The sequence below is a fragment of the Chiloscyllium punctatum genome, chromosome 2, assembly GCF_047496795.1.
Source record: "Chiloscyllium punctatum isolate Juve2018m chromosome 2, sChiPun1.3, whole genome shotgun sequence".
Lineage (NCBI taxonomy): Eukaryota > Metazoa > Chordata > Chondrichthyes > Orectolobiformes > Hemiscylliidae > Chiloscyllium > Chiloscyllium punctatum.
The window spans coordinates 70,733,129-70,757,799 of NC_092740.1; the positions used below are offsets into that span (position 1 = coordinate 70,733,129).

At 42.3% G+C, this 24,671-nt stretch overlaps 1 protein-coding gene across 1 annotated transcript in view; it reads left to right on the forward strand.

The window, feature by feature from the left end:
• Window positions 1-24,671, forward strand: part of camk4 (calcium/calmodulin-dependent protein kinase IV) — a 157,458-nt gene that overhangs the window by 107,083 nt on the left and 25,704 nt on the right. The window contains exons 6-7 of the mRNA XM_072583650.1: window positions 6,739-6,829; window positions 12,613-12,687. Coding sequence (XP_072439751.1) covers window positions 6,739-6,829; window positions 12,613-12,687 — 166 coding nt within the window. The remainder of the gene's footprint in view (window positions 1-6,738; window positions 6,830-12,612; window positions 12,688-24,671) is intronic.

Here is a 24,671-nt window from a genome sequence, read left to right on the forward strand (position 1 = left end):
TTTCCATTTGCTTTTGCTATTGGTGAATAAAAGTGAATGTTTTGAAGGTTTTCCTGTATGTGATGTTCCCACACTGATAATGAAAAGATGCTAGGCTGCATATTGGTTAGAAAAAAGAAACTGGTCCTCACCCTGAACAACTTTTCTTTCCAATCCTCCCACTTCCTCCAAACCAAAGGAGTAGCCATGGGCACCTGCATGGTCCCCAGCTATGCCTGCCTCTTCGTAGGATATGTGGAACAGTCCATCTTTCGCTCTACACTGGCACCACCCCCACCTTTTTCCTCCGCTACATCGATGACTGTATCGGCCTCCTTCTTCAAAGACTGCAATTTCCCCCAGATGTGATCGACGATGCTGTCCATCGCATCTCCTCCACTTCCCGCTCTTCTGCCCTTGAGCCCCGCCCCTCCCATCGCCACCAGGACAGAACCCCACTGGTCCTTACCTACCACCCCACCAACCTCCTTATACATCACATCATCCGTCGTCATTTCTGGCACCTCCAAACGGACCCCACGATCAGGGATATATTTCTCTCCCCTCCACTATCAGCGTTCCGAAAAGACCACTCCCTCCGTGACTTCCTCGTCAGGTCCACACCCTCCACTAACCCAACCTCCACTCCCGGCACCTTCCCCTGCATCCGTAAGAAATGCAAAACTTGCGCCCACACCTCCCCCCTTACTTCCCTCCAAGGCCCCAAAGGATCCTTCCACATCCGCCACAAATTCACCTGCACCTCCACACACATCATTTACTGCATCCACTGCACCCGATGTGGCCTCCTCTATATTGGGGAGACAGGCCGCCTACTTGCGGAATGTTTCAGAGAACACCTCTGGTACACCCGGACCAACCAACCCAACCACCCCATGGCTCAACACTTCAACTCCCCCTCCCATTTCACCAAGGACATGCAGGTCCTTGGACTCCTCCATCGCCAGACCATAGCAACATGACGGCTGGAGGAGGAGCGCCTCATTTTCTGCCTAGGAACCCTCCAACCACAAGGGATGAACTCCGATTTCTCCAGTTTCCTCATTTCCCCTCCCCCCACCTTGTCTCAGTCCCAACCCTTGAACTCAGCACTACCTTCCTAACCTGCAATCTTCTTCCTGACCTCTCCGCCCCCACCTCCACTCCGGCCGATCACCCTCACCTTAACCTCCTTCCACCTATCGCATTTCCAACGCCCCTCCCCTAAGTCCCTTCTCCCTACCTTTTATCTTAGCCTGCTGGGCACACTTTCCTCATTCCTGAAGAAGGGCTCATGCCCGAAACGTCGATTCTCCTGCTCCTTGGATGCTGCCTGACCTGCTGCGCTTTTCCAGCAACACATTTTCAGCACTGATCTCCAGCATCTGCAGTCCTCACTTTCTCCTATAAAAAAGAAAGTACTGATTTAGGGACGTAAGATGGGATGTGGCAAAGGGCACGTTAGCTGAATGAACTGATGCGTAAACAGTGATGTTTGTTGGATTTTCCAATGGATCTGTAAGAATCTGTCAGCCATGCTACCTGTATACCATGAGAAGTATTAGTTTGTGATTGCTGTGGCACTATGTGTGTGCTGAAGACCAACTCTGGGACAGTTAACGCTGGAGTTCAAAGATGGCACTGGTGCCAGGAATCCCCAGATAACCTGAACATAGCAAGAATTTGCACCTTCAACATGTGTGAAAATAAAATAAGCAGGATGTCATAGGGGCATGAGGCATTGTTAATGAGGTGAGGTTGGGATGATAGTGTGAGAAAACCTGCTTTGGCTTGCAGAGAAAAAAAAACTCCAGGAAACTTGCCAAAAATTAAATTTAGCTTATTTCTGGTAAACTTACCCCTTGATCCCATAACCCAATTCTCCCTTATCACACTGACTTCTGAATTACAAGTCACAAATAAACATGGATCTCAATCAGAGGACTTCAGTCAAGGATTCTGTCACGTCTTCAAATTGTTTCTTAAATTATTTCAGTTCGACTACTTATTACTTTATAATCAATGATCAGTGGGAACTATCACTGTTGGTAACACGGTTTTCTCGAAATGATTAATTTTCTGTCGACATTTGCAGAGTTTTATAGGACTGACAACATTCCTGTCAAGGTCAGGTGGATCACTGTGCAGTGGTAGCCTGTTGCCCTGGTAGATGAAGGACCTATTGTTGATCATCCAGCCACACCTTTGCCTTTCAGCATTATGTGACACTAAAACAATCTTTAGGAAGTAGAGAATGTTACACTTATAGCTAGTTTATTGGATAAAATGATTAATTCCTGTGCATTGCTGAAGGAATGGGAATCCTCATGCATTCTATATTGACATGTATAATTTTCATGTATATTTTTGCAAGAATTTTTCTTTTAACTCTGCACTCTAGTCTAATACTTATGAGTTGGTTTTCTAATCAGCCCCATGTAATATACTAATGGGATGCTTAACATTAAGTAGGCTTGCAATCTCAAGGGTATTGATTTTCTGGCGACAACTGGATAGACTTTGGAGTGCAATCTGATTAATCTCTCTCTGGAGATGCAAGTGATGTAAAATCTTGCTTTATCTGAAATAATGGCATCACATTTCTTCCTATGTGACCGTTGATTTCTGGTTTAAGAAGCAACATGCTCAAAACATTGAACTCAAAAGTTCTCCTTTAAAGACAAACCAGTTGTCAAATAATCAATTCTACTTCTGCATTGTCTTGATTAGCTCCCAAGAGATAAAGTTTGAATTGTTTGGTGTTTCATCAAACTCTCAGATGTGAAAGGCCGAATCTGAGTTCACCTTTTTAAGATTACCACAAACCATGGAGATTGTTTTTTTAATATAATTGTGAAATTAAGCTCAGTGATAGTCATAGTAACCATGTTAATAAAGCATAGCGAAAGTCATAGGAACCATGTTAAAGCTGTTAAACACAAATGCACTTATTGGCCAGCTTGTTGCAGTGGTAATGATGGTAAAACTGTCAACTGAAACTAACAATAATTCCTGGAGCCCTCACATCTGTAGTTAAACACAAAAATTGGGATGTTGTCTGTGATTCTGTGCTTCTCTAGACAGTACACTGTTGAGGTGTCCCCAGACTGTCATCAAAACAGCAGACAGACAAAAATTTCCATTCACACATTCCAATCTAACTGTCTTCTTACAAATTGTAAGACTGATGAAGCACCACTTTGGATGAATGGCTTTGACTCTATAGAGCTGTAGGCCTTTTTCAGGGAAATAACATTCATCTTCCCACCTGCACCATTCCACCAGTGCCTCCCTGCCAGTCATGCTGCCATGATGCAGTCTGTTGCCAGGCCTTCCTGTCCGAGAACTGCTTGACCTTCAAAGCCCATCTTCAGTCTCCTCCAGAAACCTTCTACCCATCATGTCACAGTCATAACGCTAAGTAGGATCATTATGGCAGCCAAAGACAAACATTAAGGAAATTTTCAAAATTGACTTATGTTTACAAATGCAGGATTTCATTAATAAATTTGGTTTGGAATATTTATTTTGTGTTGGATTATAGTTCAGTTTTGTAAGCAAACAGTGTGTTGATCAGTGATGAAGGAAAGGTGAGGCATGTGACAGTGAATAGGAAATTGAGCTTATAGTTACTGGCCTCATGCTTGGACATTTTCTTCACAAACAGCCTAAAGAAAAAGTTACTTTCCTCCTCATTTTCAATTCATCCTCTTCCACCTCATGTTCCTTCTCTTCAGCTGTTCACTGTTCAGTTCATGGCAAAGATAGTCCCCTCAATTTTAAGGAAGACTGTAGTATAGTGGTAATGTCACTGGACCAGTTATTCAGAGGCCCTGGTTAATGTTCTGGGAAACATAGGCTCAAATTCTAACATAGCAGATGATCACATTTGAATTCAATAAAATCTGAAATTAGAAGGGAACCTAATAGTAATCATGTAGCTTTATATCATTATGAAAATTGATCTGATTTACTAATGCCCTTTAGGGAAGGAAATCTGCTGTCCTCACCTACGTAAAGATACACGTGCTTCTAGATCCACAGCAGTATAGTTGACTCTTAATTGCCTTCTAAAATGGCCGATCAGTTCAAAGACATTTGGGAACAGCAACGAATTCTGGTCATGCCAATGATGGCTGTGTTCCAGACAAGAATTTTCCTGTAATGCAACACAGCAATAACGTGTGGAGCGGTTCAAAGGGGCAAGTGCAGACCAAGGTTGGGGGAGTATGCCTGGAGTGTAGGAAGGGGGAACAGTTCTGGCACAGATGAAAAGGTCTCTTGGGGGGGAAGGGGGAAGAATGAGATTATGAAATAGAGCCTGGGCTGGGTGGGGGTGCTCTGGGGAGGTGTTTGTGAGGTAAGTATAAGGTTAGCTTTATAGTTACTCAGGAGTTAGACAATGTCATAGAGACATAGAGATGTACAGCATGGAAATACATCCTTCAGTCCAACTCATCCATGCCTAAATTAATCTAGTCCCATTTGACAGCATTTGGCCCATATCCCTCCAAACTGTTCCTATTCATATATCCATCCAGATGCCTTTTAAATGTTGTAATTGTACCGGACTCCACCACTTCCTCTCACAGTTCTTTCCATACATGCACCACCCTCTGAGAAAAAAATTCCCTTTTAAATCTTTTCTCTCACACCTTAAATGTATAATCTCTAATCTGGACTCCCATATCCTGGGGAAAAGACCTTGACTATTCACTCTATCCATGCCCCTCACGATTTTATAAATCTCTGTAAAGTCACTCCTAGTCTTTGATGCTCCAGAGAAAGTAGCCTATTCAGCCTCTCCCTATAGCTCAAACACTCCAACCCTGGCAACATCCTTATAAATCTTTTCGGAACTCTTTCAAGTTTAACAACATCTTTCCCATAGCAATGAGACCAGAACTGAGTGCTGTATTACAAAAGTGGCTTAACCAATGTCCTGTACAGCACAACATGATTTCCCAACTGCTATACTCAATGCAGTATCCAATAAAGACAAGCCTTCACTGCATAGTCTACCAGCAACTCCACTTTCAAGGAACTATGAATCTGCACTCCAAGGTTCCTTTGATTGGCAACATTCCCAGGACCTTACCATTAAGTGTATAAGTCCTGCCCTGATTTGCCTTACCAATACATAGCACCTCTCAGTTATCTAGAATTAAACTCCATCTGCCATTCCTCAGTCTAATGGTCCATCAGACCAAGGTCCTTTTGTACTATGAGGTATCCTTCTTTGCTATCCACTACAATACCAATTTTGGTGTCATCTGCAAACATACCAACCACACCTCCTATAGTCATTCATAAAGATGACATAAAGCAATAGACACAGCACTGATCCCTGCGACCCACTGCTGGTCAGAGGGCTCCAATCTGAAAAACAACTGTCCACCACTCTCTGTCTCCTACCTTCTAGCCAATGTTTTATCCAAATATCTAGTTCTCCTTGCATTCCATGTGATCTAACTTGTTTATCATTTGGAACCTTGTTGAAGTCCATGTAGACAATGTCCACCACTCTGCCTTCATCAGTCCTCTTCATTACTTGTACTTAATGGACTAAATTTTCCTGAGTAACTATTTACTTAATTTCATTATAACCCTCCAAATTCTCTGATTTAAATAGATACTTGCAGAGGTGTCCGGATGTAGAGGGATTTTCCAGTGGAGTCTCCAATTTCACTGGCAATTCCTTAAATCTGTTTCGATGAAGATCTGCAGGGTCTTCATGGTGAACTACTGTCTATTCTGGAATAATGACTGTCTGGCTTTCGGAAAATCCATCCTTTACTTCTGCCCTCCACTGTATCTATGGCCATTAAGTTAGTTGTTCAGTTGCCCATAATTGTGACAGCAAGAGGATGTGGTCCATCACATTATCAGGTCATCAACCTAAAATGAAAATAGTGTTACCTGATAAGAGGAAAAGTCTTCATTGAAAAATAAAACACTTTTTAAAAAAAAGTTTGTTCTACACCTCCACTTTGTTTTAGTTTTGTTCCTTTTGCACTACTACACCCTCAAAGTATTTCTGCAGAAATTGTAAAAGAACAGTCTGGTCATAGCTCAGTTCAAAAGTCAATTTTGTGCTACATGTATTAACTCACAGATCATGCAAAATCTGGTTACATCACAGAAATATAGAGAACATTTAGCTGTCAAAGGATTCCTGGAATTTCATTAAAAATACAACATTCAATTCATATGAACATGAATGATTATCATTATTTGGTTGGCAACGGTGTGTTCCATATGAATGTTTATTCACCAAATCATTTAATGGTTTAGTGATGAAACCACATCATTGCAGCACCTGTAAGTACTAATGGAGTGTCATAGAATCCCTACAGTGTGGAAAAACAGGCCATTTGGCCACACAAGTCTGCTTCAACCCTCCGAAGAGCATCCCACCCAGACTCATTTCCTTACCCTATTACTCTACATGTACCCCTGATTAGTGCACATCCCTTAACCTACACATCCCTGAACACTATGGGCAATTTAGCATGGCTAATTCACCTAACCTGCACACCTTTGGATTGTGGGAGGAGACCGGAGCACCCAGAGGAAACTCACATGGACACGTAGAGAATGTGCAAGCTCCACACAGACAGTTGCCCGAGGCTGGAATCGAATCTGGGACCTTGGCCCAGTGAGGCGCCAGTGCTAACCACTGACCCACTGTGCCAGCCCCATGTCTCAGCTATTAGTGACTGTACTCACTTCTTAGTGTATTTCTTTGTTTCGTTTTAGTACCTGCATGAAAATGGAATTGTTCATCGTGATCTCAAGCCTGAAAACCTTCTCTATGCTTCTCCTACTCCAGATGCATTGTTAAAAATAGGTGAGTGTCTAAATAGTTATCACACTGGGCAATTACAAGAGAACCTAAAAGATAGATGATTTATTTTTTGTCAAAATTTGTCGAACTATTTTTTCTTCTTGCAATAAAAATTACTAAGCTGATAAATATGAAAAACACTGTTGTATAATATGGTGGCCAGTTTAAATGTGTTGAAAGAACGCACCACATTCATTTTCAAAAATATGAAAAATGTATAATATTTAATCACTTAACAAATGTTTAAAGAGGATGTCCCAACCTGTTTAGCCTTTGCTCAGAAGGCATTCCCTCCATTCTTGAGATCATGTTAATGAATCTTCTCTGAACTGCTTCCCTTCCTTTAAATGAGGAGATCAAAACTGCTAACAATGCTTATTTTACCCTGCTTCTACTTAAGTATGGATTGGAAAATCTCATTCTTGTTTATGTCAAACAAGCCACAGGAATCTCTTAACACTATCAAGTGAATACGTTTTGTTTTTAAGTTCTAAAATATTAGCTACCTGTGTAAAGTTTTCAAATTGCACTTGGGGTCTTAAATCAATATTCAGTCACAAAAAAACAAGAGAAATACCCACCAATTACCTACTGCTTTCTTGCAATTTCACACTAGGATTTTGTTCATTTTTTAAAACTGTCTTTTTCTGGGATCTCTCTACACTCACTGTTCCTTTTAACCTCACTGCTACACAGCGTTGATCCTGGTCTGTCTGTTTCTGGGACCTCTCTGTACTTGCTGTTCCTTTTATCCTTACTGCCACATTTCCTGAGTTCCACAGAGTTCTGGCACTGGTCTGTCTGTTTCTGCGTCTGTACCCTCTCACTACATATTTTAACACTGCTGCTGCTAATCCTGAATCCCACACAGGACATCTGCTGGTCTGTCTGCTTCTTGAGGTAAATTGTCTTAGCTGCAACTATTCAGGCAAGTAGAGAGTATTTCATTTCATTGCTAACTTTGCCTGGTAAATGATGGACAGCCATTAGGGTGACAAGAAGTAAGTTATTCTCCACAGAATTACAAGTCTGAATTGTTGTTTATATTCTGATCCAGTTTACTTTCTGGTCAGTGGCAAACTCTAGCATGCTAATAGTGGGAGATGGTTAGATTTGGTCTTGTTGGAATTGCTCATTGTCTGGCACTTGAGTGGCATGATTTTAGCACTTTTCAGCCCAAACCTGAATGTTGTCCATGTCTTGTTGCATGTAGCCATGGACACCTTCAGATTTGAGAAGGTGTGAATGATGTTGAAACTGCAATCATTGCTACCATCCTCACTTCTGACCTTATAATGAGTAAAAATCAGCAGAAGATGGTCGGACCCAGAACCCTATTCTGAGGAACTCCTCAGCGATGGCCTCAGACTGAGATGAATAGCCACGATAACCAAATTTTGTGCAAAATATGATTCTTCTGTAATTCCTATCAGCTCTTTGAGGTTACAATTGGATTAATGCTGTCTTTGAAGTCAAGGGCAGTCATTCTTACCTCTCCTATTGAATTCAGCTCCTTTATCCATATTTGGACCAAGGTTGTAATGGATTTTCCAGACAAATGTAAGGTGAGGCATTTTGGAAGTTCAAATTCAGGTTTGAACCCTTAGGAGCTTTGATATACATATCGGTCCACAGATCTCTGAGAGTGGTAATACTGGTGATTATGGTGGTCAAGAAGGCATACAGCAAGCTTGCCTTATTTGTCCTGGGCATCGAATATAAAAGTTGGCAAGTTTGTGGAGCCTTTTCTTTCAGTTAATTATCCATCATTTGTGACTGGACATTCCAGGAATGCACTGCCTTAATCTGATTTGATAATGAGACCACTTTGCTCTGTTGCATGTTGCTTCTACTGTTTAACATGCATGTATAGTTATTTTACAGGATTGGAACTTGTTTTGAAATGCACGTTGCTTCTAGTATCTACCCTTGCTTTCCTCATTGAACCAGTGCTGATCCCCTGACTTCATGATAACAGGGTGTGTGCTAAGCCATGAGATTATGGATTCTATTGGATAAATTCTACTTGTGTTGATGACCCAAGGCACTCAATTTTGACTGGTTAGATCTGTTCTCACTCTGTCCCAAATCGCACATTGGAACACTGTGCCACACAGCTTAATGGAGGCTAGTCTGTGTGACAACGAGCCTTTGCTTCTGAGTTTCCTTTCTACGTCAGGTATGCAAAAATGGGGAACCTTCTGGCTCTATGAATCCAACCTTTAGAAATAGCTATTCAGACTCCTCGTTTTTTGTCCAGAAAGAGCTGAAGAGGACTGGGTGGAAAGCCTGCCTTGGGGTTCCAACACCATGTCTAAAATTTAAAATAAAAGAGTAAAGTGTTAATCATTCCTCCAGGTCTGGGGCAAACAGAACCTTGCAAGACAGTTTCAGACTAGCAGCGTCCAGGTTCAGAATAGCCTGTTTGCCTGGTGTCAGTGCCAGGGATGCCAGCCCTGGTGCTGAGTTGTTCTGAGAATGGCAAGTGATCAAATGTGACTAGATTTGAGCAAGAGGAGCGCAAGGAGACATCATCGGTAGCTAATAAGTCTTGACTGCCTCGACATTTCTTGGCAGGATTGACATATATTAACAGATTTTGACAAGTCTCACGCTTTTTGACAGGTTTGGCAGGTGTTACAAGGGATTAATGTGCCTTTGATGTACAGTTGTCTCAATGCTAATAGTCCAAAAGGTGCTATGCTGCTCCGTCCCACTCTGCCTCAGTGGTCGCCATCAACACAGAGGTCAGTCTTAAACCAATCCGATTCACTCCACGCGATATCAAGAAATGGTGGGAGGTACTGGATATGTAAAGGCTGTTAGACCTGAAACATTCCAGCAATAGTATTGAGGACTTGAGCTCCAGAACTTGTTGCACCCCTGGCTGAGCTCTTCCAGTACAGTTACAACACTGGCATTTACCTGACAATGTGGAAAATTGCTAGTTATGCCCTGTACACACAAAGCAGGACAAATCAAACCCAGGCAACTATCGCCCATTTAATCTAATCTCAAACACCAGTAAGGTCATGGAAGTTGCCATCAACTTATTAGCACCTGCTTAGCAACAGCCTGCTCAGTGACGCTTGAGTTTGTTTCTATCAGAGTCATTCAGCTCCTGACTTACTTACAATGTTGGTTCAAACGTGGACAGAACAGCTGAATTCCAGATGTGGTGTGACATCCATTGACATCATGGCTGCATTCAACCAAGTGCAGCATCAAGGAGACCTAACAAAATGAGAATCAATGAGAATTAGGTGGAAAACTCTCCACTGATTGTAGTCATACCTGGCACACTGGAAGATGGTTGTGGTTGTTGGAGATTAGTCATGTCAGCTCCAGGACATCTCTGCAAGTGGAGTTCCTCAGGGTAGTATCCTAAGCGGCTTTATTAATTATCTTCACTTCATAAGACCAGAGTGGGGATGATTGAACAGTGTTCAGAGTCATTCGCTACACCTCAGATACTGAAGCAGTTAATGTTCAAATGCAACAAAACCAGGACTTAGGCTGACAAATGACAAGTAACCTTCGTGCCACACAAATCTCAAGCAGTGACCTCACCAATAAGAGACAATCATACCACCATTCTTTGACATTCAATGGTGCTACAGTCACTGACTATCTCACTGTCAAGATTTTGGAGGTTACTATTGACCAGAAACTCAACTGGACTCACCATATAAATACAGCGGCTATGATATCACGTCAGAGGCTAGGAATACTGTAGCAAGTAACTCATTTCCTGACTACCCAAAGCCTGTCCACCATCTACAAGGCACAAGTCAGGAGTGTGATAGAATACACCCCTGGATGAATGCAGCTCCAACTACACTGAAGAAGCTTGACACCATCCAGGACAAAGCAACCTGCTTGATTGGAACCACATCCACATGCATCCACTCCCTCCACCATGGATGCTCAGGAGCAGCAGTACATACTTTCTACAGGATGCTCAGCAGAAATTCACCAAGGATCTTCAGAAAGCAATTTCCAAAAACATAATCAATTCCATCTAGAAGAACTATGGCAGTAGGTATATGGGAACACCACCACCTGCGAGTTTCCTTCAAGCCACTCACCATCCTGACATGGAAACATATCACCGTTCCTTCAGTGTCGCTGGGTAAAAATCTTGGAATCCGCTTCCTAATTGTATTGTGGGTCTATCTACAGCACATGACCTGCGGTGGTTCAAGAAAGCTACTCACCACCACCTTTCCAAGGGCAAATAGAAATGAGAAATAATGCCCATGTCCCAAGAGAATAAAAAAGAATTTAAATGTAATTAGAAACTAAATTGATCAGCTACCATGGGAATGTTTGTATTTCATCTTGGGAACATTAGTCCAGGCCTCTGGATTTTTAGTCCAGCATCTATTATAGTATTACTTTGGAACTTTTCTCCTATCAGCACTGTGGATGTTCCTATGCCCCAATGATAGTAGTGCAACAAGAAGGAGTTCAACACCCTCTTTTCCAGGGCATTTAAGGAAGGGCATTCAATACAGGCCTAGCCAGTAATGCCCACATATTGTGAACAAACCATTTACTGGTTTAATTTGTTTGAATTTTGAGGTTTTGGATTTTTAAGAGTTATTTGTGTTACTATTTCCTCATTAATGACAAATCATTCCATCAAGCCTGTCTTTTTATTTATATCCAGAAGTGCTGTTACATTCAGCTGAACATTTTTTTTCCTGTCACCAAATCACCTTTGGTATTTTTCATCTAGTTATGCCCATCAGTAAATACCTTGTTTTCCAATTAATTAATTTTCATGCAAAGCTTGTTAAAGGTAGCGTATGCCACAAAGGTGAGGAGAAGGTGGGGAGAGAGGGAGTGAGCTAAATCAAAATGGAATTGGAATGGGAGATAAAGCTTTCCAGACCGGCTGTGGTGCCCACCTCTCTTGAAAGAGTATTCCCCCTCCAAAGACGTTCAGGCACAAACATATGCCAAAGATCTCATCAAGGGTGATTCATAAATTACACTCCTCTTAGCTCTTTATCAGTTGTGGAGGAATTGTACTCTTCAATTAGACAAATCACCAGTGTAGGCATGACAGATGTTGGCAGATCACCAATATTATGTAAGTTTAGCCTTGAAAGTAATTTATTGCAGTTTCAATCCTCTGACGTCAGGCACAAAGAGTTTTCTTCCAGGTCTTATCGATCACCGTAGATTTAACGAGATTAAATTAATCCTTATGATGAAAATAAAATTACATAAACTAAAAGATTACAGGTGACCTCTTATTAATTTCATGGGTGTTGTAAAATCGTGGATTGAGATGACAGGCAAAAAAAAACACTCAGTTTTCACTCTAGAACTTAATTGTATCTGCTGAACACTTACAGTATTGATTTGAATTGTAGCCAGATCACAACTGCAATTTAAATTGATTAATGATTTAATTATTAGAATCCAATATTTATTAAATATAACATATACACATTCATTTCAAATTTATCCTAAACACTGCATCAATGTACAAAGGCTATTTATTTAGTAAAAGAGCTGAACTGATTCAGTTTTTTTAAAATTGTGTAAATTGACAAATCTCAATGATCACTTGTTTGATGTATGTGCAACCAGTACTTGAATTCATTCTATTACTGCAGCTATATGAAAGAACTGTCTTAATTATTGGATGCCTTAGGCAGTAATCATTGAGAACTCTTGTTAGAAACAATTTCATAAATTTCATCTTTAATCTTTCCAGAAAAAAATGATAATTAAGGAAGGTTAAACAGTGCACTCTCTTCCCCTCTTTTCAGCTGACTTTGGACTTTCCAAAATTACAGAAGAACAAGTGACCATGAAGACTATATGTGGAACACCAGGATACTGTGGTAAACTTTTTTGATGTCTGATTATTTAAGTGTTAATTTCCATAAGCTGTTTATAAAGCTCAGAAATTGAAACTAGTCATACAAATATTGTGGCTGTAAGGGCAGCCTAAAGGCCAGGCAGGAATCCTTCAGCAAATAACTCCCCTCCTGACTCTCCCAAAGTTTGTCCATCATCTACAAATCACAAGTCAGGAGTGTGTTGGAATACTCCCCACTTGCCTGGATGAGTACAGCTCCAACAACACTCAAGAATCTTGACACCATCCAGGACAAAGTAGCCAGCTTGATTGGCACCACATTCACAAGCATCTACTGCCACCACAGCTGAGGCTTAGTAGCAGTAGTATGTACTATCTCTAAGATGCACTGCAGAAATTCCTTAGCATGCAAACGCTTTAGAATGGTATGTTGCCTGCCTCGTTCAAAGGTCAAGGGCATTTCAGAGTGATTGCAGCAGATTCACAAAGGGAAGCATGAGTAGTCAAAGGTTGTTGAACAGATTGGTACCAATGGCTTAGGAGAAAAAAGAATGAGGCCCTGCAGAGTGAAAAAAGTGAGTTAGGCAGGAGATTAAAAAGCAGGACTTCAAGGGTATTAATCTCTGGATCACACCCAGTATCACGTGCTAGTGAGAGTAGGAATAGGAGGATAAAACAGATTAATGCATGGCTGAGAAGCTGGTGCAGGGGATAGGGATTCAGATTTTTGGGATCTCTTCTGGGGCAGAAGTGACCTGTACAAGAGGAAAAGGTTTCTTCGGGGTGGAGGACAACATATATCCTGGTGGGGAACTCGAGCTACTGGGGAGTGTGGTACCCTAAGAAAGAGTGAGACAAGGGAGAACATTGAGACTGGTACAGAAGTTAAAGAGAATGAGTTAAACAGACAAGGCAGGCAAGGGCACAGCAGAGAACAAGGGGTAACTGATGAAATGCATTTATTTCAATGCAAGAGGCCTGACAGGTAAGGCAGATTAGCTCAGGGCTAGGATGCGAACATGGGAATGGGACATCATAACTATTACAGAAATATGGCTAAGGGAAGGGACAAGACTGGTAGCTCAACGTTCTGGAGCGGGGAGTCATATTTTTGTTTAAGAACAACACATCATGACGGTACTGAGAGAGGATATTCCTGGGGGATCATCCAGTGAAGGTGGAACTGAGAAATAAGAAGGGTGTGATCACTTTGATGGGATTGTATTATAGAACCCCCTTCTCCCCCCACCCCCCCACCCCCCTGCTAATAGTAAGCAGGAAATTGAGCAAATATGTTGAGAGATCACAGATAGCTGTAAGAATAATAAGGTTTAATCGTTGATTTTATTTTTCCAAACATAGACTGGGACTGTCATAGTGTTAAGGGCTTGGCTGGAGAGGAATTTGTATTCAAGAAAACATTCTAATTCAATCTGTAGATGGTCCTACTAGAAAAGGAGCAAAACTCAACCTCCTCTTGGGAGATAAGGCAGGGTTAGTAATTGAGGTGATAGTGGAGAGCACGCTGGGATAAGTGACCATAATTCTATTATTTTGAAACACTTATGGAAAAGGATAGGCCTAGTCCACAAGTTAAAGTTATAAATTGGGGCAAGAACATTAGACAGGAACTTTCACATGTTAATTAGGGGAGACTGTTTGCAGGTGAAGGGATGTCTGGCCAGTGGGAGGCTTTAAAAAATGAGATCTCAGGGACAGCGTGTTCCTGCTAGTGTGAAGAACAAGGCTGGCAGGAGTAGGGAACACTGGATGACTAGAGATATTGAGGTTGTGGTCAATAAAAAGAAGAAGGCATATGTCAAGTATAGATAGCTGGGATGAAGTGAATTCCTTGAGTATAAGGGGGTGTAGGAATACACAGAAAAGAGAAATCAGGAGGGCAAAAAGGAGACATGAGATGACTTTGGCAGATAAGGTTAAAGAAAATCCAAAAAGAGTCTACAAGAACATTAAAGGCAAAAGAATAACGAGGGAGAGAATAGGACCCCTTAAAGATCAATGAGGCTATCTATCTCCATCACAGGAGATGAGTGAGTTCCTAAATGAATACTTTGTTTCAGTATTTACTATGGAGGAAGACATGGAAGCTATGGAACCTACTGTATTAAATAGTGATGTCTTGAAAACACTTCAAATTAAAGAGAAGGTAATCAAGGTAGATAAATTCCCAGGAGCTGATCAAGTATACCCCTAGACATTTTGGGATACTGGGAAAAAACTTGTGGTTCCCCAGCAGAGATATTTGTATCATTGACAGCTAAGGATGAGTTGCGGGAAGACTGGAGGCTGGCAAATGCTGCGCCATTATTTAAGAAAGACTGGAAGGAAAAGCTTGGGACCTACAGACTGGTGTGCCTGATGTCAGTGGTAGGTACATTGTTGGAGGGACCTCTGAGAGACAGAGTCTACATGCATTTGGAAAAGCAAGAACTGATTAGGGATAGTCAGCAAGGCTTTGTGCATAGGAAATCGTTATCGAGAGTGTGTTGCTGGAAAAGCACAGCGAATCAGGCAGCACCCGAGGAGCAGAAGAATCGATGTTTCAGGCATAAGCCCTTCATCAGGAATGAGGCATGGGAAAGTGTGCTTCTCAAACTTGTTTGAGCTTTTTGAAGAAGTAACCAAGAAGATAGATGAAGGCAGAATGGTAGACTTTGTCTACATGGACTTTAGCAAGGCCTTCGACAGGTTCCACATGGTAGACTGATTAGTAAAGTTAGATCATATGGGATTCAGGGAGAACTAGTCAATTTGAGACAAAATTGGCTCGATGATAGAAGACAGAGGGTGATGGTAGAGGGTTGGTGTTCATACTGGAGGCCTGTGACCAGCAGTGTGCCTCAAAGATCAGTGCTGGATCCGGTTGTTCATCATTCATAATAACCATTTGGATGAGAATATAGAAGGCATGCTTAGTAAGTTTGCGGATGACACCAAAATTTGTGGGAGAAAATGAGGACTGCAGATGCTAGAGATCAGAGTCAAAACGTGTGGCACTGGATAAAGCACAGCAAGTCAGGCAGCATCCGAAGAGAGCAAACGTTTCAGGCATCAAGAATGACAAACTTGGTGGTATAGTGGACAGTGAAGAAGGTCATCTAAGAGTACAGTGGGATCTTGACTAACTGAATCATGAGTTGAGGAATGGCAGATGGTGTTTAAATTAGATAAATGCGAAGTGTTGTATTTTGGTAACCGTGATGTGGTGGTGCTGTTTTGGGTTGGGGTGGACAAAATCAGAAGTCACACGACACCAGATTATAGTCCAACAGGTTTATTTGAAATTACAAGCTTTTGTTCCTTCATCAAGTGATCACTTCACCTGATAAAGGAGCAGTGCTCCAAAATCTTATGATTTTAAATAGACCTGTTAGACTGTAACCTGGTGCCGTGTGACTTCTGACTTGGTATTTTGGTAAGACAAACCTGGTCAAGACTTACACAGTTAATGGTAGAGCCTGGGGAGTGTTGTTGATCAGAGAGATTGAGGAGTGCAGGTACGTAGTTCCATGCAAGTGGCATTACAGGTAGACAGAATGCTGAGGAAGGCATTTGTCACACTTGCTTTCATTGGTTAGAGTACAGGGGAACCTCAGTTATCCATACGAGACGGGCGGGCACTATTTCGTTCAGATAATCAATTATTCTCTTAAATCGATTAAATGCCTTTCCTCTGGAACTCAGAGTTTTTAAAGTCTGCTCCCCGTTCAGGAGACTGCAGCAGCACACAGTGCGTGAGTCCCGCCCCCCCCGCACCCCCCTACCCAGTCCAACCCTGTCCAACACCGTCCCCGCCCCAAACCCCATCCAACAACACCTACTCGACCCAACACCACCCCCGCCCAAATCCATGCAACACCCACCCCCACCCTGAACCCGTGCAACACCCACACCGCCCACGATCCCAACACCGCCCCTCTCAAACCCATCCAACACCTCCCCCCGACCCCAGCTCCATCCAACACCACCCCCGACCCCAACACCATCCCCCAACCCCATCCAAAACCGCCCAGCCTCGCCCAACACCGCCCCGGCCCCAACCCTGTCCAACACTGTGCCACTATCCTGACCCCAACACTGCCTCCCCCACCCTCCCCCACCCCGTGCAACCCCCACATACCCATCCACCCCCGTCCACTCCTGCCCTGTCCCCCCTGCCCCCTCTCCGGGACATCCGGTCTGGACAGGAACAACAAGACTGCTGCAGCTGCCTTTGTTTGGTAAGTCTCCAAACAGTATAAATACACAACCACAGCCACACACACAAAGTTTTACTGCAACCTTTTGACAGGTTCCACATTTGCCCTGTACAGGACAATTTTTGAGAGATTATCTAGGGAAAGGGGGGTGTTTAGGGTACACCCCTCTGTAAAACTCCAGTGTGGGAAGAGAGAGGGTGGGAGGTCAGTCATTTGGAGTTGGTGCCTGTTTAATAACTGTAACCAAAATACCCGATCACTGCTGGAAACACGTCTTTGATGTAATGTTTCTATCGGGACGGCATGGTTCGCACTGCTGCCTCACAGCACCAGGGTCCCAGGTTTGATTCCAGCATCAGGCAACTGTCTGTGTGGAGTTTGCATGTTCTCCCCGTGTCTGCGTGGATTTTCTCCAGGTGCTCCGGTTTCCTCCCCCAGTCCAAAGATGTGCCAGTCAGGTGAATTGACCATGCTAAATTGCCCATAGTGTTAGGTGCATTAGCGTTAGGTCAGAGGGAAATGGGTCTGGGTGGGTTACTCTTTGGAGGGTCGGTGTGGACCTGTTGGGCCGAAGGGCCTGTTTCCACATTGTAGGGAATCTAATCTGCTTCAGATAATCCGATTTTCGTATAATTTATATTCAGATAATCGAGGTTCCTCTGCATTGTATACAGGTGTTGGGATGTCATGTTATGGCTGTACAAGACATTGGTAAGGCTACATTTGGTGTACTGCATGTAATTCTGGTCCCTCTGTAATAGGAAAGATGTTATTAAACTGGATGGGGTGCAAAAAACATTTACAAGGATATTACCGTAGCTGGATAGGTTGGGACTTTTTATCCCTGGAGCATAGGAAGTTGAGAGGTGACCTTATAGAGGTTTATAAAATCATGAGAGTTATAGATAAGGCTCACCAAGGATAGGGGAGTCCAAAACTAGAGGGCATAGGTTTAAGGTGACAGTGGAAAGATTTAAAACTGACCTGAGGGGCAACTTTTTCACACACCGGGTGGTGCATTTATGGAATAAGCTGCAAGAGGAAGTGGTACAGTTAAGTACAGTTACATTTAAAAGACAATTGCATAGGTACATGGATAGGAAAGGTTTAGAAAAACATCGTCCAAATGTAGGTAAATGGGACTAGTTCAGTTTAGGAAACCTGGTTGGCATGGGTGAGTTGGGCTGAAAGCACTGTTTCTCTGCTGAATGACTCAATGATTACTATCTAAAGGACAAGAGCAACAGGTGCATGGAATGCCATCCTCCTCTTTCCCCTCCAAGCCACTCACTGTTCTTCAGTTTCACTGGGTTAAAATCATGGAATTCCCTACCTAAGAGCAAGACTACCTACAGCACATGCATAGCAACTGTCCAAGAAGACAGCTCACCAATAAATGTTGGCCAAGCCAGAAAAGCCCGTATCCTGTAAGTGAATTTTTTTAAAAAGGTTTTGGATACTCTACTCGTATTTAAGCTGACAGTCTGAATGACCAGAAGAGGTCAATAAGCAGAGATTCTTTCGACAATCTGAAACCCGTTCCACTTTGGAATACCAGGGAAATCTATGCATAGGCTCACTAATACGTCAAGGCATTTCCCTTGAATTGCAAGACTCTTCCTTCAACCTGCTATGAACTTGATTCTGTTTTTTAATTGAGGGCCAATACTTATGTGTGATTTCTTGGAGGAAATTTCTGCTGCACAGACAATCTGCAATGGAACAATCGTTATAAAAGCCTTATTGAAGACAGATTTAAAGAAAAAAAGGCCTTAGTGCCAAAGTATAAAATATATTTGATTTGGAGCTTGTGGAGACAAAAAATTGATATTGCCTTCTTGAAAGGGACTCTTACCAATGGGAAGAGTCAATGGATCAGTGATATTGAGCTTGGAAATCAGTCAGATTGCTGGGTCATGCCTCCAATTTGTATGTATTGGAGTGATGCAGGGACAGCCAAATGTTCTCCTTTGGGCTTGCACAGGATATCACTGAGTTTTTTTTATTCATTTACAGAATATGGATTAGGCTTGCATTTATTACCATCCTTTAATTGCCTAGAGGATTCAGTATCAACCAGATTGCTGTGAGTCTGAAGACTCAGTGGATCAGACCAGGTCAGGAGAGCAGATTTCCTTCTTTAAGCAATGTTAGTGAAACAATGGACTTTTAGAAGCATAGACAGTGGTCATGTTTGGGCCAGTGTTTTATTCCAGATTTTTATTGAAGTCAAATTTCGCCATCTGCTGCGACGGGATTCCTCTGAACATTGGCCTAAGGTTCTCGGTCATTAGTACAGAGACGTCACCACTATGCCATTGCTTCCCCCAAATATTTGCAATACCATTTCTTTCTGTTCCTGTACCGTTATCTCTGATGAGATCTTCCTTTTACTCCTCCCAATGATTTATGCTTCACCCTTGTTATTTCTCATTTACTTGTAGTAACAACATGAATCTGGCTACACCAGCTGCATGTCACTACCACCCCTCTCGATTCTTCAACTGATGTAAAATTATAAGAATACTTACCCCCATACTCCAAATGAAAGGGCAAAAAGAAAATTTCTCCAAGTAAATATTGGGACAACAGAAGCCATTGCCTTCAGTATTGGTTCCAAACTTTGTTCCCTAGTTATCAGTTGAATCTTTGGTGTCTTGATGTCACAAAAAGCAGCCATCATATCCACAAGCTGCCTCCACCACCAAGAGTGGTAGCAATGTGTGCCATCTATTATATGCACAATAGACAGGCAGGAGGCTGGAAGAAGACAGGGGGCCAGGCAGCATCAGGAGGTGGAGAAGTTGACATTTTGCGTGTAACCCTTCGTCAGGCCATGCACAGCAGAGCTTCACGAAAGCACTTTCAACAGGATCTTTTAAACCCACAACCATCCGAAAGAACAAGGGCAGCATATTCTGGTAGAATACCTGCATATGTCCCTCAAAGCCATGCACCATCCTGACTTTGAAATACATGGTTGTTCTTTCAGTGTTGCTAGGTCAACGTCTAAGAACTCCCTCCATCACAACATTGCAGCTGTACGTATACCACATGGACTGCATCAGTTTAAGATGGCAGCTGATAGATTGAAAAATAGATTTTGTGGCTGGCAAATCCAGGATCCAGGACCAAAACAACTCAATAATTGGATTCCTCACAACATCAATAATGCCTTAATTACTTAGCAGAAAGATGCAAGTGAATTTATTGTAAATAAATCTTCAGTGACACCTCATGCCTCTCTTCTCAACTACTTGCCTCCACTCGCCTAGTTGCCATGGGATTCATGATTGCTACTAAGTCAAAATGATCAGCTTTCAATTAGGTTTGACTCTGTAATATTAATACTTGATTATGCACAACTTAGAACTGAAAGGCCAAATTGTGATTCTTTTTTTAAAAATTACATTTAATATTCAGCATTAAAATCATCAGATTTTACACCCCAAATGGAACATGAGAGAAGCAGATTTTTTGCTGAAATAAAATAACTTGTGGATGAAAAAAATAAATGTAGTGTAATTATACCAAAGTTCTGCATTTTCAACACAAACTTCAAAATCATGCATGTTTACATGCCAAAATTAGAAGACGTATCAACTGATGCATTAACAAGAATCACAAGAACAAAATTCAGCACAAGGACAAATTAGACCAGGGTAACCAACATGCACAGCTATAACTCAAGCCCAACATCATCCATCCTCTTCCTCCACTATCCCCCTTTTACACTTGCCCCCTGCTGAAACTCAGAATGGCAGAACCTGCGAATTTCTCCAATCCAATTCAACTTCTCCCACCTACTCTTGCTGCTCTTCCAGTTATAGATTCTGTCTTCGAGGAGCAACAGAAGCACAAGGTAGGATCCTCTGAATGGATGAGTGTGAGAGAGACCAAATTATTGATTGGAAGAGCTGGAAAAAGATTAAACTTCTGATGAGAGGAAAGGAACACTGTCTGATTTGAGAAGTTGGAGAGAGAGAGACTCCTTTTAAAATCTACATCTCACCAAGCAAAAGGACCTAATTGCTTTTTAATACTCCTATGAAGTGCCTTGAGGTATTTGTATTGATTTAAAACTGCTACTTAGAGCAACAAGTTGTTGTTTTGGGGGAAGGCAAATCTTAGACAAACAGCAACATAATAGTTAGCCTTCTTAGGTGGTGATTTAGATGATAAACATTCAGCCCTGTATCTCTCAGACATATTAATTAAGTAGGATATAATAGCATGTCATTGGGCAAGTTATCTAAACCCCAGGTTAATGTTCAGGGAATATGGAAATAAATCCCATTTTGGCAGATGGTAAAATATTAATTCCATAAAATCTCAAATAAAAAGCTTGTCTAATATTGATTGAAATATCCAGTTCACAAATGTTCTTCTTGGAGGGAAAGCTGCTGTCCTTAACTGGCCTGGCCTACATGTGATTCCACAGCAATGTGATTGAAATGGCCTAACAAACCACTCAGTTCTATCAATCACTACAATGGAAAGTAATTCAATGATCTGCCTGATATCATCCCAGACATCAGAAACTGTGTCAGCAAAATCCTCCATTGCAACTTGTGTCACACATAGGACGAGGTGTCTCACAGACTAATCAAGCAGTAGCCTGATATTGTCATTCACTCAGAATGAAACCTTACAAACAGTGTCCCAGACACCGCCATCACCACGCCTGGGCATGTCCTGTCCTACCAGCAGGTGAATTCCATGTTGAACAATACGTAGAGCAAGCAATGAGGCTGCAAGGACAATGTAACTACTCTGGATGAAGAACATCAATGACCCACATCAAGAGTGGTTTGATGCACCACTACTGTATTTTCTGGTCAAGTCCTGCAGCAGATGGTGGAGGAACCAACAAGGTGGAAAAACATACTTGACCTCATCCTTACCAATCCACTTACCACAGAGAAACCTGTCCATGACTGTCTCTATGAGTGACCATTACACAGTCCTTGTGGAGACAAAATCCTTTCTTCACATTGTGTACAATGCCATACAACCTGATCTGTCTGTGTGCTAAATAGGACAGATTTCAAATAGATCTAACAATGAGGGCCAAAGGGCATTGCACTGTAATATTCTAATATTCTAATTCAAAATTGGGCAACCATGTGTTACTTTGGGCCACTGGCAGCAGCCAAATTGCAGTCAACCAAAATCTGCAACCTTCAGCCTAGCATTACTATCCTGCCAGGGAATGAAATCTGGTTCAATGAAGAAAGCAGGAGGGCACGCAGGAGCAGCACCAGCCATGCCTAAAAATTAGATATCAACCTGTGAAGCTACAATATAGCACTACTTGCAAGCCAAACATTGGAAGCAGCAAGTGATAGACAAGGCTAAACAATCCCACAACCAACAACTTTGTTATATGCTCCACAGTCCTATATATCCTGCCTTGAAAAGTGATGGACAATTAAATAACTGTCAGAAGGTGGAAGTTTCACAAATATTCCCAACATTAACCCTGTGGGAGCTCAGCATGTCAGTAAAAAAAAACTCCACATGATATCTAGAAACAACTGAAGGCTCTGGGTACGACAAAGTCTATGGGCCCTGACAAAAATTTTGGCATTGGAACTAAAAATTTTTTTTCTAGAACATGTTGCACCTCCGGCATCCACCTGACAATGTGGAACATTCTCCAAATATGTCCTGTAAACAAGAAGGTAAATTTAACCCCATCAGTCTACTCTCAATCACCAGTAAAGTGATGATGACATTGACAGTGCTATCAAGTGGTATTTGCAAAGGAATAACCTGCTCACTGACATTCAGTTTGGGTTCTGCCAGGACCATTCAGATTCTGACTTCATTACAACCATGGACAAAAGAACCAATTTTCAGAGGTGAGGTGTGAGTGACTACCTTTGAAATCGAGCCTATGGTTGACCAGGTGTAGCATCAAGGAGCCCAAGCAAAACTATAATCATTGGGAATTGGGGGAAAACTCTCTGCTTGTTGGAATCATACCTGCCAGAAAGGAAGATAGCTGAGATTGCTGTAGGTCAATCATTTCAATCCCAGGATTCACTGCAGAATTTCTTCAAGGTAGTGTCTTAGGCCAAACATGTTCCCCTGCTTCATCAATAACCTCCCCTCCAACATACACCTGGGGTAGAGATTTTGCTGATGATTGCAAATATTTGGCATTCAAGACTCCTCAGAGTTGTTAAACCACCCTTCTCCCTTTGTAGTAAAACCTAGATAAAATCCAGGGTTTGGCTGATACGTGGCAAGCAACATTCATGCAACACGAGTGTCAGGCAATGCCCATCTCCAACGAGAGAGTATCTAACCATTGCACCTCGATGTTCAATGGCATTGACTTTGCTGAGATCCCACTATCAACATCCCTTGGGGTTATCATTGACCAGAAACTGAACTGGACCAGCCCTGTGAATTCTGTGGCTATAAGAGTAAGGTCAGAGATTAGGAATCTGCATAAGTCCTTTCTGTCTCCCCAGTGCAAACCTGCCACATACAATGCAAACGTCAGGAGCATAGTGGAGTACTTTCACTTGCCTGAATGAGTGCAGTTCCAACAACACTCAAGAAGCTTGATGCCATTCAGGACGAAGCTGTCCAATTGATTGGGAACCCATCTACCAACTTCAACTTTCTCACTCTTCATCATCAATACACATTGGCAGCAGTGTGTACCATGTGCAAGATGCACTGCTGTAATTTATCAAGTCTCCTCTGGCAGCACCTTCCAAAATTATAACCTCTATCACCTTCTGGTCAAGGACAGCAGATGCATGAGAACACCGCCACTTGCAAGTTTCCATCCAGTTCAAGTACCCACCTCAACAACTTCTGCTGGCAGCTCATTCCATGTGCAGACCACACTCTGTTAAAAAGTTATCCTTTTAGTCTTTGCCCTCTAACCTTAAACTGATGTCCTCTAGTCTTTGATTCCCCAACCCTGGGAAAAAGACTGAGTGCATTCACCCTTTCCATGCCTCTCTTAGTCTTATACAGTTCCATAAGAATTCCAGTGCCCCCCCCCCCCCCCCAACTTGAGTCTCCCACGCTTTAAAGAAAAAAGGCCTAGCTTGTCCAAATTCTCCTTATAATTCAGACCTTTGAGTCCTGGCAACATCCTTGTAAATTTCTTCTGCACTCTTTGCAGTTTAATAGCAACCTTCCTATAACAAGGTGACCAAAACGGAACACAATACTTCACGAGCGGCCTCACCAACATCCTCTACAACTGCAACATAACCTTACAACTCATATATTCAGTGCCCTGACTGATGAAGGCCAGTATTCCCAAAGCTTTTTTCACTGTCCTGTTTACCTGTGACTGCACTTTCAGATAACCATGCACCTGAACTCCAAAGTCCCTCTGTTCCACTACACTCCTTAAGGCCCGACCATTCACTATGAAACCTCTACCTTGATTTGACTTTCCAAAATGCAAGACTTCACACTTATCTATATTAAATCCATTTGCCATTTCTCGGCCTACTTTCCCAGCTAGTCAAGGTCCTGCTGCAATTTGTGATAACCTTCCTCACCATCCACGTTACCTCCTATTTTAGTGTCATCTGCAAACTTACTAATCATGCCCAGTACATACTCATCTAAATCATTGATATGTTTAACAAACAGCAATGGGCCCAGCACTGACCCCTGAGGCACTCCACTAGTCACAGGCCTCCATTCCAACAAGCATCTGCCCACCATTACCCTCTGCTTCCGATCATCATGCCAATTGTGTATCCAATTTGCAAGCTCTCCTGGATTCCATGCGATCTAACCTTCC